This window comes from Oenanthe melanoleuca, chromosome 3, assembly GCF_029582105.1.
Source record: "Oenanthe melanoleuca isolate GR-GAL-2019-014 chromosome 3, OMel1.0, whole genome shotgun sequence".
Classification (NCBI taxonomy): Eukaryota; Metazoa; Chordata; class Aves; order Passeriformes; family Muscicapidae; genus Oenanthe; species Oenanthe melanoleuca.
In genome coordinates, this window is record NC_079336.1 from 103,501,040 (window position 1) to 103,519,585 (window position 18,546).

The following is an 18,546-nucleotide window of genomic DNA, read 5'->3' on the forward strand; positions in this document are numbered from 1 at the left end:
ACCTTAACAGTTTTTAGGATCTTAGTGAATTCACCAACACAAGAAACTGTCAAGGAAGTTTACAGAGAATAAATAGAGTTTGAACATATATTCCTAAAACACTGCTGTTTTCTCTGATTTTCATTCCATTCAAAAAAAGATTCTGTGCAGGGGAGAACAGCAAGACACTGAAAGACTTTTCCCAGACAAAATCCTCAACTACACCTCATAAATAAATCTGGTATTTCCAGAAATGTGATATCCCTGCTACCTTCTCTTCTCAATAAAACATAACTCTGGCTCGGCCCTGAAACCAAATTATGTTTGTTAGCATCCTTAATTTTTCTGAATTAGCCCAATTTAAATCAAGTTTCTACTTCTTCTTCTTTGGGATCATAAATTAGGTCGTATTTTAAATCTCCCTAGGATAACCTAGGGAGTCTGTCTTGTACCAAATAGTCTCTTCAAATACATTATAGTAAAAGCTGCAAATTTTGCAGCTTTGTGCCACAGAATCTCTCATTTTGTCAATAATACAAGACCTTCTATCTTCAGAAATGCAATATTAAGGGTTTGCTGGCTTAAAGGGCTGCTACCTAGACACAAAACACACCCATCCTCTGCATGCTTTCTATTTCCTGCTGCTGTAAAGATGAAACAAATGCAAGGCATCATTTTCAGTCCCTACACTTCCACTCAAAGGTTCTACTTAGGGCTGCACTTTCAAAGCATCCTGCATTAGATGTTACTTTATATTTATCTTTATATTTACTGTTAAGCTTCTGCATATCCAAAGATAATTGCTATTTTCCAATTTATCTCCCAGGAAAGATATATCCTGCCTCTTACCCCAGCAGTATTACTTTTGGCACAGTTAGTGAATGAATATTCACAATCATCATGGATATTCCAGCTGGGTAGGAGATTCAGTGTCACACTTGATATTATTTTCAATGAGAAGAATATGCACAAAGTCTTTGATTCTTATTATGCTCAGGAAAAAATAGGAAATGTTTTCTTAAAGTACAGCCAAAAAAATGGACTATTGTTTTTCCTGTGGTTGGGTTTTGTTCACAAATGTTTTCCCTCCAAATAATACCCATCTTCCTGTGTTTACATTCATATACCAACAGAAAACACCCACTAAAAAGTTCCAAGCAGCCTTAGGAGAGTTCTGGCCTCTTTCTGGGGGGAGGTGGTGGGGGTGCTTAAAGGGGAGCCTGTTTTGTTTGTGTCTGTGTGCACACATGCATGGAAAAGCTTTTAAACACCACAGACTTGCCTTCCACTACCTTGATCCAAAACCTAGCTTAGCTGTTAATTACATTTACACTAAATAAAGGCCAGTTTATTTAAAGGTGATGCTCAGCTCATTTAAAAAGCTTTCACTCTGTCTCTACCACCATTCCTGCACAGAATGACCCCTGCACTCTTATTAGATGCCACAGTTCAGGTTGCCCAGGTATCCTGGCTGTGCCTGCAACTGCAACATTCCCTGAATTATCCTGAATTTTAGTACTGATTTTGTGATAGTTAAATTCCTGTAATGTTTATCCTTGCGCTGCCAATGAAGTCCCACAACCATTTTTTCCCCGACCAAAATATTAATTTTAATATAATTCAGAGTATATATATCAAAATGTCTCAAAATAATGTTGGGGGAAAAAAAAAAAACAGAAAAGCTTTACTTGTTTACACAGAAACTGAATTTCAGACAGAGTTACAGAATAAACCTTGGATTTAAGGCCCCCTAAATTCACAGTCATTCCTAAGTTTCACTATCTCCTCCACTGTGTTTTTAGAAAGTCTCCATCTTTTGATTTCAGTTGTCCCAGGCCCTGTTAAACTATAACCATAAAATATGAATTTTACAATATCCTGTATTTTGTAAACCTTGAAGCAACTTTTGAAAAGCCAAAAAAATAAAGAAAAAGTAAAACCAAAGACATTGTGGTTAAACAACAGTGCCAAGTGACTGCTAGAGGTATGAAATTACCATGCAAAAAGTTGAAGTCATGCCCAAACAAGTTCAGAACCACCACCTTTGGCACATTCAACATAAAAACATGATAAAAATAGCCAAAATATTTAAGAAGCAACTTGCTAAGAGGCATAAGAACTAATACCAAATCCTTTCTGAAAAGGCAAAAGCAGGAAGCCTCCCAGCAGCCACGGGGCCAGCAGAAGATCCAAGATATCTTCAAATAATACACAACCATTGAAAAAGAAAAGAAAGTTACAGGAACTTGGAATTACTTTTAAGTACTTGAGTTGTAACATCTTCCCCAACCTGCTTTTTTTTTTTTTGAGGCATGTACTAAAAGATATTGAGGCTTCAATTGGAGGATTTTAGAACAAAATAAAAAAAAAAAACTTCAAGAATAAAGTCGAATGTGTTATTAATTGTGGCATTTAAACTAAAACTTTTCCTTTTCCAAGGAAGTTTCTACAAAGATAACCACAGAATAAAATCGTCCCCAAGAAAATTTAAATGTCTGGTCTTCTAAGAACAAAATGAGAAATCTTGAGAAGTCACCCTGACCTATTAGAACAAACAGATCCCTAGTTTATAAAGTGCCAATATCACAAATTCCAGAAGCCTGGATAATGCAGTGGAGGTGCTTTTCCCAGTCCTGCAGTTTTCCCTGGAAACTGTAAAAAGCCTCTTCTCCAAACTGTCTGGAGCTCTGGTTCAACCCAATGCATCCATCCCACGTGGAATTCACTGTGCAGGAGTTTGTACTCTGTCTACTCTGAATTACTATTCCAAATTCTCCTTTCTCCACAGCTTTTCCCCCAGCCTGTTCAATCTCTCATTGATCATCACTCCCAGGACCCAAGGACATGAACAATTTCTTAAGTATGGAGTGAAAAGAGCTTACAAAATCTGACCCTTCAAAATGGCTTGTATGAAACTAATGCCAAAGAATATCCTTTTTCATGACTGAATACAGAGCCAGATATAACAAACTCTCAAGGCTTAAATTTCTATTCTCAGCAATCACTAAAATGAAGTTTAAAAGTGTAAACCACCACAAAAGAGAAACTTTTTATTTCCCAAAGAATTATCCAGCTAAAATTATTTGGTTTAACACACATTAATACCAAATAGTTTTGAGGATACTTTTCATAAATCTTTAGGGGAATTAGTTTTATTCAATTTTTTTTTTAAATTCCAAATGTGATTTGATGAGTCAGCTGTTCTCTGAAGTCATGTAACAATAAACATTAAACATTACTCAATAACCACAGCAACCACCATCTAATTTCATTCTTTTTTTCTTTTCCCCACAAAATGGAAAAAAATCCCCTGTAGAAGCTATTAGATTTGTGCCAAATTCATGACTCAAAGACAAATTAAAATAAATAGACATGTGAAATTATAACAATAAAATGTTTGTATATTGTGAAAACCAGAGAAATTTAAACTGATTGTAGGCTTCTTTAATGTATATATTTTAAATACATTTACATACAGGTGCAAATGAATGCAAAATTAAACATAAAATGAATGTGCATGCACACAGTTTTTATTTATACATAACATGCACATTGCATTTTTTGCTGGTTTTTAAAAAATAAACGCCCACACAAAACCCATCTGGACACCTACAAGAGGGGAGTATAACCACTATTACAAATCCAGTCTAGTCTGGGTTTAGCTACATCAAGGGACAATGGTGATTTCTATTAAGAAGAACTGCCCATCTTGGAGCTTTCTAAATCAAGGCATCTTGTAGAGTTCAGATAATACATTTATTTTCTAAATATTTAACAATGATATATTTTAAAGTATTATTCTCTTCCTTGCCATGGCAGTTTCACCTGAATATTTGCAGATGTTTATGCCCCCATTCCCATCTCCTGTTGTGATCCAGCCAAGCTCTAAGTTTCATTCTTTCAACTTCTCCTACAACTTAATTTTCCATCCCTTTACTCCTTAATTAAATTCATGGCTCACATCACTGGATGTTCATATTTTAAACAAGAGTCAGGCATCAATATATTTTAGAACTGCACTAAATATAAAATACATTATAAAATAAAACATTATGAGCTTCTGAAATGGAAAAAAGAATGGTATTGATTACAGAAGAGTTCTCACTTCCTGTAAACATTTCTATCTCCCTCTCTCTCACAGACATACACACACTCACTTTAAAGGAAAACCAGAAACAAGAGTTTAATTAAACACCACTAGTCTGAGTTTCAAATCCATGAATGAACAGATGGCCACGCTTCACAGACTGCCAGCAGGCCACTCCAATTAACTGGGACTGGGATCAGGGTAATGTCATGGAAGTCAGAAGATCTCTATCAAATATCCATATATGTGTGTTTGTGACAGTTATAAATAGTACAACATTGAAGTATTTAGCACTATACAAAAGTGGTACCAGCAAAAAGAGAGGAGACTTCTATTCCAGGCCATCATTAAACCTAGTCATCTCCTGTGAGTGCACCAGGATGCTTGTCAGTACTCACACAGACTTCAAATCCAGCTGACTTCATAAAGAACAGCTTTAAAGAATTAAATAAAGTGGTCCACTTCAGCTTTTCCACAAACAATCTCTAATACTGGACTTGTGCTCACTAATTAATATGGTCCTAAATATTTAACTCTATTTGGTTACATCAGTAAGCATTTATTAAACTAAAATCAGTAGGGCATCCCTTGAGTAAAAACGTCTTCTGATGCTCCTGAGTTCAGTAGAACCATCCCCTGAGTAAGTACCAAGAAGGACATCTGCTTTTATTGACATTGAACTTAAGGGTGAACATCTATATAAATCTTCAACAGTGCAAGACACACATGAACACTGGGGAAATAAAAGCAACACAGGATATTTCTGACGCTCTTCAGCCTCTATCAAATTTTAACTCTGCAACTTGTCACCTTGCTCCCTCAATATTTCTGCAGCAGGACTCTAACTCTGCACTGCCCACGGGATATAGTTGATATTACCTAAATCTGAACTCTGCAGATTTCCTTCACCTCTCCCTGTACTGAATGTGGATAATTCTGAGCACTGAGCAGTGGGCAATACCACAGATTTTGCAACCTGACACAAACACTTTTTCATAAGTGTTACAAGTAGTTTTTCTGATTGAGGCTGTTCATACAACTAGGGACAGAAAAAAAAAAAAGTAAAAGCAACTCCTACATGACTTCACCCGGTTATAACTTCATCTGACTTTTGTGTCCTTCAAGGTACCAAATGACCACAGTACTTCTGTGTATCCAGGACCCTGAGCCTTCCAAAGAGAATAGAAGCTCTCCTAATTCTTACATCACTTTCACAACTGCTGAAAAAATATTTTCTGATACACTTACTCCAGTATTTTGTTTCTGCTTTTTCCCTTCGTTTTCAGAAGAAAAAGTGAGATGAAGAAAAAATTCACATAAATACTCATCTGAAATAGTAATTAAATATTTTTGAGGAAAATATGCTAGATGTAACATTTTTGCATCCAAAGGACCCTCTGACTATCTTAGTCCTTTACACAAGGCTTCCATTCCCAGAGGTATTCTGCATTTAATACAATACTGGACTAATAAGCACTTCCTTACATGACAGGTTCCTTAATACTTAACAAATACAACATGTCCTTTCAGTGCAATACAAAACAGGATAAAAATTCCCATGGTTGCTAATTAAGTAAAAAGGACAACCAACAAGAGATCAATTCATGGATTTAAAGACAATAGTGACACAGACAGACATACATATATATGCAAACAAATAATACTAATTTAGAATATAGTCTGAAATTTATGTTTGTACTTTAAATATGCAAACTAGTTACAGAGAAAGATAGCAACTTCATTAAATATTTATAAAAGTAGTAAATACCTGAAGTACTCACAGCAGTGGAATAAGGATTATGAGCTCCTGTATTTTCAGCCCAGCAGCCACAACCATAAAGAGCTGCCTAAGGAAGAAAGAACATTGTCCATAAATTCTAAGTGTATGAGGTTTTTGGTTTATTCCCTTTCCTGAAAAAAATGAAAACACAAGAACAACCTCAAACCAACAACAATAACAAAAAAAGAAACCCAAGAAAAATCCAAGTATTACTACAAACTCTGAATAAGAATATCATAACTATATTGTAATTCCACTCCATTTTGCTACATCCTTTTACTATTCTTGAAATCTGAGTGTTTGTCATAGATACAGTATTCTAGCATAGCTTAACAGAAAATCAGGGTAAAGACAACCCTGTTGATATAAAGTCTCTTTCACTCTGCTATTCAAAAAGAAACAAACAAACAAACAAACAAAAAATTTTAAATACATTTTAAAGAGAACTGCTTTTTGGACATTGGAAAATGTCAACCAAAAACACAGCTGTACAGCAATGGAGCATAAAATTTCTGATGCACCTCAAAATTCCCTAACAACAATAAGGTGACACATCATAAATATCTTATGATTATTAACATTAATAATAAATAGAACTATACATAATTTATAAACATAATCATAATTATATATAGACATCATAAATACCTGATGTGTTCTTTCATTACTTTTGTCACTTCCTCTGATTCACAAGACCATTTAAAAATTAATTAGGACAGCTTCCCTAAATATTGAGAAAAACCTTAAGACTCTAAGCATTTAAGACCATTTATAGTATTAAGGAGATATTTAAGCCCAAGAAATGAACTTACTGATATCTCTGTCAAAGGGTAACTAACTACAGAACATCTCACTTGTGGGTTATTTCTTTCATTGGGATTCTTTTTTATTCTGAATGAGGCAGAGAGATAGGACTTTGAGTTGTTTAGAAAATGTGGTTTATTTTTCTTATTTTCTACAGAAAACATGAGTTCTTAATATAGGTGTTGAGAGCATGACCAGCAGTCACAAGATTTATGGTTACAAGATCTTTTAAGGATTAGTTAATCAATAAAACACTTAACAAGGATATTTATGTTTCTAATTAATATTAAGAAATTTTGTTTAATTATAGAGTGACCTTTTTTAATTTAATTTAAATTCTGTTTTAACACATAGATCTATTAAGCTATTCCATTACTTTTATACTTATTTTTTATATCTAAGACTTGATAGTTAAGCTTTTTTTTTTTACTTTACACGTTTCTGCTTTAAGCTTTAAATTTACATTTTTACTTTTAGCACCTAATTTTGGAAGTTTTTCCCAAGGCCTCAGTTTAAATTCTGTGTTGTTTTTCAGGCTTTGATTTACAGCCCTAATGTTTTGAGAATTTCTTGTATTCTGAATTCCAACACTCACCTATCACTGTTTTATTACACTGATGGAGGACACTACAAACACTTGCATATTAGTGAAAATGCCTTCAGCATTTACCAGGAAGGAAGGGAGAACAGAAATTTGCTGTCACAGCTCTTGCTTGACACCACATCTGCTTGTGACAATGATCAATCATTCCCAATTAAAAAAAAATTATCACCTGACCAACTCTTCCAGGATGCTTCAGTGCTAAACCTCCGCTGGAGACAGCAGCAGCAACATTTCCTTCTTGGTCAACAACAACTGCACCAACTGTGTCCAATGTTCCTGAGTCATTCTCCTGCAGGACACATAAACAGGAAAAAAAAAAAAAAACCTTAGCAAAAATAGTATGTTAAAGTCAGATCATATTCCTTAGGAGTGTGCAAGTGAGAGACCTAACAACAAAATGGATTTGTTAACATGCACTTGCACCCACTGCCATGAATCTTCCCAAAATGCTGGTTTGCCTCAGACAGGACCTTAATAAAATTCTTCAGTAATAAGTAAGTAATATACATCTCTGAACTCATCCAATGCTTAGATCACCTGCTTTTACTCACAGAAGTGCCAGAAGTCATGTTTTCTTAGTGATTGCCACTTGCCCACTAAGAAATGATTCAGCAACTGATGCCAACATCAAAAGGCCTTTCCTAAAAGGCCCCAGAAAGCATTTTCAGAGGCTCTGATCTTGAAAGATGTGTGATGTAAAAAAAGGAAATAAAAAAACCCCAAAACAACAACAACAAAAATACCAAAGCTCCTCCAAAACTCCCCTCCCCAAAAAAAACCCCAAAGCATCACCAAATAAACCAAGCAGCTGTTTACCATGTAAAGTGAAAATACTGATGGTTCTGAGCAAGGCAATAAATAGAAGCCTCAAGAAAAAAAAAAAATCTCACCTAGGACAGATTCTTTCTGCCAGACTTGATAGTTCAGGAATCTTTAGCAATTTTACCCTTTGCTCCCTGTAACTAGAGGGTAACTAGAAAAGCTTCCTTGCTTCCAAGACTTCTGAGATAGATTTGCTCCCCCCAGGAGCATGGGGTATTTCTTTACATCCTTCCCCCACCCTTAATGCACCACACTAAGTCTCTCTTAGAGAAGGAGCAGTTTTCCCCTCTGCCTAGGCCTGGCCTAGAGTCCCCTCTCTGCAGAACCCAGGGTAAGGCACTCAGACTTCATGCTCTACCACACACACAGCATGCAGTGTACAGAAAATAAAACAAATTAACAAAACTGATCCATCATCCATCACATACTCCAGAGATGCACAGTGCTACTGCACAAGCCTCAAGCCTCTTACACAGACTTACCCAGTGAAATAATGCCAAAAGTTATTATGTTTTTCAAATACATTTTCTGGACTAGAATTCAGAGGGAAGAATTAAACTTTAAAAAAAAAAAAAAAAAAAAAAAAATCCCTAACTATCCAACTTCAAATTATCAAGTTCCCATCATCAATAAAAATTTCCTTGGGCATGTCACTTATCAAGCATGGTTTCTAGTACTGCAATGCTGATGATGCTCTGGCCACTCTTAATGTAAGAGAAAACACTTGGGTTAATTCTGCATCAGTCTCAAAAGGAAAAATACACAGTGCACCACTATTACCATGTTCTACAGTACTTTTCAAGCAACTGGAACTCCTAGGCAGGAGTTTCATCCTTGGCTTTCCCCAGAGAAACTAAGTTTCTTCTCTGCATCTTTACCTAAATCTTCTCTGGCAAGTTCTGCACTCAGATGCTGGCACTGACCATGCTCAATATTAAACAAATGAATGGATGTCCCAACAATAAAGCAGAATAACTGCTTAAAGACAGAGAGGGATGAAAACTTAGAGAACCACAGTTTCAACTGGCACTTGGAAGAACAGTAAATTGAAAAAGAGGAAGGAAGAATTAAGGAGCAGGGAGGGTAGGAAAAGCAGGAACAAAAGGAGTTTTGACAGTGGGAGCAAAGGGGATAAGAAAAGATCCAACTCCCTTCCAAGTTGTAAAGATGAAAGGAAATTAAGGAACCTTTTATTAACATGTCATGTGCAAGTGTATTTTCCAACTCCCAGGACTCCCAGCCATACCCTGAGCTAATACTAACCCAGTTGAAACAACACTACTCAGTGGACTGAAAAGACCTTAAGCAGCAGAGCATGCTACTCATGGGAGGTGCAGACTCCCATCCTCAGAGGCTTTCAAGACTAGACTGAACAAAGCACCTCCCAACACAAATTCACTTATGATTTCTGTGTAGAGAACCACTATGATACTCCTATGTTGACCCCCTGCCCCCTTTTATCATAGGAAATTACACCCACAACAAAAAACTCAAATAATAGACAACTACAGATATAAAAATCAAGCCTGTCAAAGTTTAAGTAACTTCAAGGCTGGAAATCTTTCCTAAAGGAAGCATTGCTAAGGGAAGGTTGAGTTGGCCCACACAACCTTCTGAAGGAAATCTGTATCACTGATGCAAAGGAATTCTGTATTTTTCTTCTCAGTAATGTAGGTTTAGTGCCAGGGGAGGGGCTGGTTTGTGATTTTAAAAAAAAGTCACTGATACATAGGTGATGCTGTATTTATCCTTATCCAGCAAACTGAAAACCAATCATGACCAGTCTGATTCCACATCCAATGGGAAAAAAACATCATCAGTATCTTCTAGGGATGTGAACTCTACTGGCAATACTATGATTTCTGGACCAGTAAATAAAGAGCTCATCACAATTTAACAAAGGAACTTCCTGTACATCTCCCTACAGAAAAGCATCGTGGTCCTGAGGAGTCACTGCACCTGCTAAGAAGAATTTCAGTGTCACACATTTCATCTCTTCAAATCACACAAATGCTGAAAAGCAGAGTATCTTGTCAAACTGGTGTCAGGACAATAAAAGCAAGTATGATAAACAGTACAATTCACAAACTCTAAAATAAGGCCAAGCTTTATACAGGTACAATAAGGACTAAACAAGATTCAGCTTGCTTGTCCTTATCTTTCTATTGATTGATTTATTTAGCCACTTAAATTTTAAAATTTTGCAGGTTCTAAAGGAAACTTGGTGATATCTGCTACCAAATTCTGTATCTGATCTCAGCTACAAAATTATACTTGTCCACTGCAAAAGCAGTTTGGGGGTTTTAACAATGTAGTATTGCAACCTAAATATAATCTATTATGTAGTTAACACTTGAAACAACTGAAAGTCAGAGTTATAAGTCAGACCTCACATTATTTAATTTGCACCTTGTAGCAGGAAAGGAAATTAATTTATTAAACCATGGTCCAAATACTCAAATACTTGCTAAGAACGTGGACACAAAACAGGAAGATGCTCATCTGCACAAATGCAGAGTTGTATCACATATTTTTAAAAATTCCTCCTTCCCTCTTGCACTTAAAAATTTGTAAATATTCAACACAAGCCCCTAAGGAAGCAATCACCGGATTAGGAGAGCTCTACCCAGTGCTCACTGAAAGATTCTACACACAGGCCCTTTTCCCTCTCTACCTGAGATAGTTTTGAAATGCCATGAAAAGTAATTACCACTAAATCTCATCTCTGAGTATAACTGACAAAACAGAAAATCAATCAGACTGAAGCAATTAACACTTATATGCTATTACCCAGCTATCTAATTATACAAAGCTTGACAATCCCAGCCTTCCCAGTTTCACAGTTGTTCAGTGTGTAAAAAACAACATTTTGTTTGATCTTCATGTGCAAGATGAGGAAATCATTCCATACTCTATTTTCACAGATAAGTTTTATTTCGGCTTTAACTAGAATGGGTGAAAATTATTTAGGTTTCTTTTCCCACATTAAATGGATTTTGAAGCACACTTTTGAAAACTGTGAGGTATTATTATCAAAGACCACTTGCACACAAATGTGGGATGGAACATGTATTTCTTTTAAGGGAATTTCCAAACTGCAAGACTAAATAAGATAGACACTAAGTTTGTCACAGCTGACTGCTACACTTAAAATTACCTGCACATAGACAAAAAATGTTTTCTAAATATGTTCAGTCTTCATATAGTAACTGAAGAACATGGAACTGTTGATTCTACTTACATAATTCCAACTGGTGTACACACATGTGAGTACCTATGTTAAACTAGATGAAAACCAAGCCAGTTTTAATAAAACTCAACCTAAATAATGTTATCTATGGAGTTAAATAACTAGACTATAAAATGCTAACTTACAAACACTAATCTGTTCCAAAAAATAATGTGTACTGGAGGTTCTTAGTGTCACTTACTCAAATCAAGCTTTTTACAGATATGCTGAGATCAGCTGGAAAAGTTTGTAATAGCAGAAGACAAATTAAAATTAGAGCTTCTAGCCAAACCCTGCTAAGCAATTTCAATGACAATTTCCTCTGATAAAAGACAGAATAACAGTAAGCAGACAAATACTTACTTCTGATATTTACTGGTGCTTGAGGGGAAAATTTGAGAATGGCATCTGGCTAAATGAACACATCATAGTCATCCCCCCCATGAGAATGTTTAGTTAATTTTTGTTTGTGTGTGAATTATTTCTTAATGTAAATCAGTAGGACTCTACAACTTAAAAAATACTAAATTTTCACACTTTCAAAATTTGGTGATCTTCCTGTATGCAAATGCACAACCCTCTGCAAATCCTACACTGGGTGAACAATGAAAAATACAACAAAGAGAAAACCATTTATCAAGAAATAAAACTCCTTAAGTAAGTTACACTGCCAAGTTTTTTCCACACAAACTTTGCCAAATTTAAACTGCCTCATTTTTTTTAATGTTAGTATAATTACCTTTTTATTGAAAATGAATTTTTAAACCTGTATTTTTCTTTTTAGCTGGTGACACTTATCAGTAGCTCAAACTTCCAAGTAATTTCAGCCTGTTTTGGTCTGCAGTACTGTCTCTTCTCACTGGCCTATTAGTTTTGATCCCATTGAACTCCACCTTTGCTAACATCCTTTCTACCTTGCTCTCCCCAGAGCCTGCAGCACTGACAACAGAGGCACACGTGCTCAGCTGCAGCACAGAGCTGAAGTGGGTGAGTCAAACCAGGTAATAAAACAGCTCTGAAGTCCTGCTGAAAGGAATGGTCTGCAGCTCCAGAGAAGCACAGCTGATATAAAAGTTACAGGAGTATTTATCAATTAAAATAACTTAGACAAGATTAACTTCTAATTACTCAAGTATTTAAATGATTTTAAACCAGTTATTTTAAAACCTTTTATGAGAGCACAGCTTTGACAGTGTGAGTTTTAGGGCAACAAATCACAAGCCTTATCCTTGCAAAATGACCCTTTTCTACTAATTTGGTGAGATATATTCTACTTTTTTTCTTTTAGAATTTGATTTTTCATTTCTATTTCAATTTGAAAAACTGCTTTGAAACCCTTACTTCCTGTAAAGCTGCAATGATCCTACACTCTGTGGACAGCATGAGAATTCCACATTGAGAGCATGGGTTGGTTTTCATCCCTTCTCCAGGGACAGGATGTGTCCAGAGAGCTGACAAAACCAGCATGCTGTTACTGGATTTCCCAGCAGGGAGGAGAGCTCTATCTGATCACCTCCTTTACCTACCACACTGGCCTCTGGGAATCTCTCAAGTGCTGCACAGGACTCTGGAGCCCTTGAAATTTCAAATTGCAGGTTGGTAAGCTCATGAATTGGCATTTGTTTTAGGCATTGACTTGCCCCTTATTAAGTGAGCAGCAACAGTGCACAGGGACCCCTCCTCCCTCAGGTGCACTCTCACACTCCCAGTTTCACAAGGAGGTAATTGAAGTCCTGTGAATGGGAAAGTTTCCAAAATGAACAACTAACTTCCAAGGCTCCCCAATCCTTAATTTTTTCATAGGTCTTAGCTCCTTGAAAATAGAAAAATTAGCATCCCTGATAAAGAAAACATCTTATCTAAGAACACAGATGTAAACTACCTGATTTATCACTATTTGCATTTGCAGAATACAGAGAATACAGAATACACTTCTACTAGCAATTCTCTGCAATTTATACCTTATTTATATCAACATATCAACTACTCAGTGGTCAGACAGCTCAGCAAAGCAAAGAGAAATGGCCAATCTGAAGGCCCACAGGCCCCAAATAAAGCACAGGCATTTAATTTAATGAGCTATACTTTCATACTCAACATTAAACACAACTACTGTGAATGACATTCTCATAGGTATCCAAAGCTCTACATTTAAACTAAGAATGAGGGGAACAGAGGGAATCCTGGCAGTTTTGTTGCACAAGTAATATGGGCCAGGTCAATGCCAGATGCATGCACAGATGCACATGTTTACCTACCTGATATTTCAAATTTCACCAATTCCAGTTCCATAATGCAGAGTGTTCAGGAAACATTAAAAAGTGGGAAACAGTGACAGAGATCCCAAGCTAAAGAAAATGTTTTGGTACATAATTATCTGTTTGTATTTACATTTGTCATATTTCCAGTTCAAAATGAGCAAAATACTTTTCTTAGCACAAGCAAGATATAAAGTGATGGTGAAGGCAGAAAGTTTTAACTGCACTAAGTTTTCATTACATCATCTAAACATTAAGATGGACAAGGAGATCAGTCTTATAATATAAGACATGAAATTTATTAGCAATCAGCTGTAAGTTTAGGATGATATAAAAATTTGAAACAAGAGCTAACCTTTTCATTTGATTGTCTTCTTTTCTTTAGTTGAATGAGATCTGTTTCCACCTTTTCGGCCAACTCCAGCTTCCTCTTGTTCCTCTTAAAAGCTGCTAAACTAAACCCTATAAAAATAGTTCAAAAGCACGTAACTAAGTAAAACTTAGTTATTTTAAGCAAATATTGATAACTTGACATTTTGAAGGACACATCCCCCACCTCTTTACTAATGCAAAAAGCATCAATAAAGAACCAAAAACTTAAGTATTCAAGTTTCAGTACAAAATGTTCACATCTTTTTTTTAAGTTAAAAAGCTCTACTATTGTTCACTAACAGTGATGAGTAAAATATCTGGTAGAAACACAGCATGAACACTTTGGCAAAGAAGCAGCACTGCACAGAAGAGAACAGGGTAAGTGGCTTGTGTTAAAATTGTTTTTGACTGCTGACAAATAAATAGATATCATGTGAGCTGATTCTGATAGGCATAAAATTAGGCTGCTATTTTATTACCTTAATCACATATCTGTATATTTACCCATATATTTAAAGCCACACACAAGTCTAGCAGTAGTTTATCCATAATCCAACAATCTAAAGACCACCTAGGTCTCAAGAACACAAACATCTACTTTCCATATCTAAGCCTCACAATCAGAAAGGAAGGGCTCTCTAAAGTGGACCAAAAAATAAAATTGTTATGCTTAAGAGACCAAAATGACATGTTCCCATTTTAGAAGTTTCAATTCATGAACAAGTTGCAGATTGTCACATATTTAGTTTAAACTAGTTTTGACTCAGTATCATCCCCAGGCTGTTTTAACATCCTCTGTAAAATGTAAAGAGGTGGGGAGAAAATGTCTTTTGTCACTTGTTTAACTACACCAAATCAGGCTATTGGGAGAACAGAGCAATTTGAATCTTTTACTTACACAAGTAAGTCACAAATTCAATGGAAACTAAAAAGTATGGGTTTTTCTGTAAACTTCAAAAAATGCTATTTTAAATTAAATTCTGAATACAGCTACATCACTATTATTCAGTAGACTGGAACAGCTGCATGAAGTCCAGTAATAAACTCAATATTGCAGAGCCAATGAAACCCAGAGCTTTCATTTACAATTCTCACAGCAAGCATTTTACTTTGAAACTTCTCCACACAGGTGTCAAATTCACCTAGTGAACTCTTTTAATCACGTTTTTAAGTACATAAAACTGGACCTTAATGTACACAGTTATTCAAGCATATAACTCATTTCTCTCCAAAAACCTAATGAATACCAGTTTTCTTAAAATATAAACCCATATTAATCTGCCATCACCAAAAAAAGAATTCATTGTACTATATAGAGCTGATTAAGGCAGGAACTTAGACAAGACATTTCTATGTTTGAAACAAGAACCAAGAGGTAAAACATGAATACTTGATAAGGGGGAATAGGAAAATAATAATTTTACTAATTGGCAGTGGGGGAGAAACAAACTAAAAAACTCTCACAGATCAAGAATTTGGTAAACAGAAATGCCCCAAAATAAATTAAGCCAGCACATTGTTTTTAAGAGAATTTTTAAACAGAAGAGTTTGTAAGTTGACACAAGTTCACCAAGCACAACAAATACCTATGGTCAGAGGCACTTGGGATGAGAAAGAATGGTGTATAGCCTTGGTATTCCTCAAAAGCAGGGATACATATATATATGTACATATACATACAGGGATAAATATGCCTAAGCCTGCCACCTGCTGCTGCCACTGCCTCCTGCCAAGTTGGATAAAAAGTGGATCTGGGGTGCAGAGACCACACAAGCAAACCTGAACAGGTTCCTTGTACTTCAGAGTGGCAGCAGTGTCCTGAAACCTCCTGCAGTATTTGCATGGTCACCAGTTCAAATACAAGCACAAAGATGACAACAAATACAGAGAACACATGGACTAGCTCCAAGCTGCCCTGCCAGCTGCAGAGTGCTGCTCTATGGCCTCTCAGCATCTCCTCTCCACCTATACCTTGGTAGCATATTTATCCTGCCATTTTTCTACAACACACAAAATTCTCCAAGCTTGAGATGTTGCATTCACTTAAGACAGAAGTTCTTAGCTAAGCAATTAATTTTCAGAGGTTACCCTGTGCTTTAAGATTGTCTTTTCAAAACAAGAAAAAACCTGAAGACTTACTCTGAATGATCTGTTAACAGTAACTCCTTATAGGCATTGTTAATTCAAAGTGGTATTGATAAGTTGTAAAATACAGGGCAGAAAAAAAATCTTATTATTAGCAAAGAAGTACACATCTCTGGGGCCATGTCAGACACACAGATGAAGACAGCTTTTTAGCAACATTTAATGATGTAGATTGGAAGGGATATTAGGAGGTGTGTAGTCCAATCTCCAAAAAAAACCCCAAATCCAATTTAAAAGGATTTTTCAGATTCTGAGTATTTTCAACAACGGAGATTTCACAACTCCTCTGGGTCTCTGCTTCAATATTTGATCAATCTCAGGATTAAATAACTAAGGTATTAATTCATACTCTTCAGTTTTTTTCAGTTTACCATGAAACATCAGACCTTTCATATCTGTGAGGGAATATCAGTCTAGTCAGACATCCCCTAGAAGGCAAATTCTTGTGCTCAGGCTACATTCAACTTCAGAAAAGTTATTAGGATTAACTTTCATCTAAAAGGTGAGGATTTTGTTTTAGCAAGAACTGATGAATAACAGCTTTTCATTATTTAAGAAAAATAATTACTAGCAGTAATTATCAATTCCTCTTATCAGGATAAGCCAGCTAATATCCCCAAAGTGACCAAATAACCATAAAATAAAGGACCAGGTTACAACTCAAAACCTGGCAATTTTTTCCTCTGATAGTTTTATGTCCAACTTCAGTTTAAAAAATGTCTTTACTCTTACTTGAATCCTAAATTTATTTTTACTTCTCCCCAGAATAAGGGAATAAAGACTAAAGCAAGTGATAGGCTGCCTGCCCTCAGTTTATTCCTGCCTTTGTGATGTTCTAGCTATGCAAAATCACTACAAATGCCACTAAAATTAACAGTACTCTCATTGCTTCATCTTGGTCTACTAGTGAGAAAAGAAACTGAGGAACACAAGTGAGCTTCAAACTACACACATGAAAGATGAAATCAGAGTTTTCTGAAAACATCCTCTAAGTTTGGTCCTTGACAAAGAACATATTAAAACACTAAATCAAAACATTTCATGAACTAAAATACAATGCAGGATTCAAATGTGCTTGGTTAACAATGCACACACAACATGGAAAAACAAGCCACAGAAAATTTATTCTGAAAATAAGCACTACAGACAAAAAGAAAACACCTAGACACAATTTGAGTTCATAGGTCACATTAAATCTAAAACAGAACCTCAACTTTGTGTTGCAAGGACGCTACAAAATTTAATTTGTCATTAATGGTAGTATAAAAACCACTCTCACCTTCTTCTATCAGACAGTGCATTCCAAGTTTGAGAAAAGGAAAGGGTCACAACACAGTGATAAAGACAGACATGTTTTCCTAAAACAAATGCAATATAGCTGCATCAGCCTGACGTTGCCTGGGTCAAGGAAGAAGGGAATTAAGAGAAGCAGAGCTTGCTGACTGGGGAGAAAGCTAGGAAGAGAGGTGAGGGACCTGATGGAATTTTACTTTGAAAAACTTTTGGATCACACCCCAGTGGTACTGCTGTTGAAATCTATGGAAAGGTATTTAGTAAAACATCCTTTGATTTTGCTCAAGAATTTAACAGTTTAGATGTTATTCAAACAAGTACTTTCAGATAAAAATCCTGGCAATCACTACCCTACCCAGTAATAGCATGTACACTCCACATCATGCTGAGATGAATTGAGAATTGAGTGTTGGGAGCCACAGAGTACAACCAGCCCATCTGTTCTGCTCCCTCATTTATGCACCTACTGGCATAAATAAAACTGCCTCAGAGCTGCTGGGAGAGGAAGGAAGAAAAAGCCCCAGAGCTTTACAAAATGACTGTTCTTGTTTAAATGCCATTCTCAGGCCTTATCCAGACTGAAGACTTAATGAGTGACAACCATAGCACATCAGAACCATTATTATAAATAAATCCAACCTCATTGACAGTATTTATCACACATCCCTGCCTTGCAGCATGGGGTGCCTCTTCTGGAACAAATAACCTTCAAGGACCTGGAAACACCTTCCTAATCCTCCACATTTCCCCTGCAGTCCCCAAGGTATCAACAGGAAGAGCCCATGTTTACTCTGTGATTTGGGTGTAACTGTGCCAGACAGGGGAAGCATTGGTGGAACATTTGGTCATGGCAGAGGTGACAAGTGCAGGGCTTTGCCTGAGAGAAGGTTCAGTGGCTGAGCACACAAAAGGTGGAAGTGGCTCCTGCTCAACACCACTCACCTACAGGAGAGGTTGGCATTAGTGGATGTGGCATCAGAACATGCACTTGATAATATTTATCTGTAAATGCAGAAGAAAAGTCTCACAGGCTGATCTTGTTCAAAGCTAAGACTGCTGTAGATATTCACAAGGTTCTGATGTTCCTGGATACCCTGATGAGAAAGGCCACAGGATCTCCATTACATCATTAATTAGCACAAGATTTATCTCCTAAACTATTACTGCTAGACA

General features: G+C 36.2%; 1 protein-coding gene across 3 annotated transcripts in view; it reads right to left on the minus strand.

Moving 5' to 3' along the window:
* TASP1 (taspase 1) overlaps window positions 1-18,546 on the minus strand; it is a 78,098-nt gene that overhangs the window by 33,398 nt on the left and 26,154 nt on the right. For all 3 annotated transcript variants that reach the window (XM_056488300.1, XM_056488297.1, XM_056488299.1), the window contains exons 8-10: window positions 13,919-14,025; window positions 7,424-7,543; window positions 5,835-5,913 (exon numbers count right to left, since the gene is read on the minus strand). In XM_056488300.1, coding sequence (XP_056344275.1) covers window positions 5,835-5,913; window positions 7,424-7,543; window positions 13,919-14,025 — 306 coding nt within the window. The remainder of the gene's footprint in view (window positions 1-5,834; window positions 5,914-7,423; window positions 7,544-13,918; window positions 14,026-18,546) is intronic.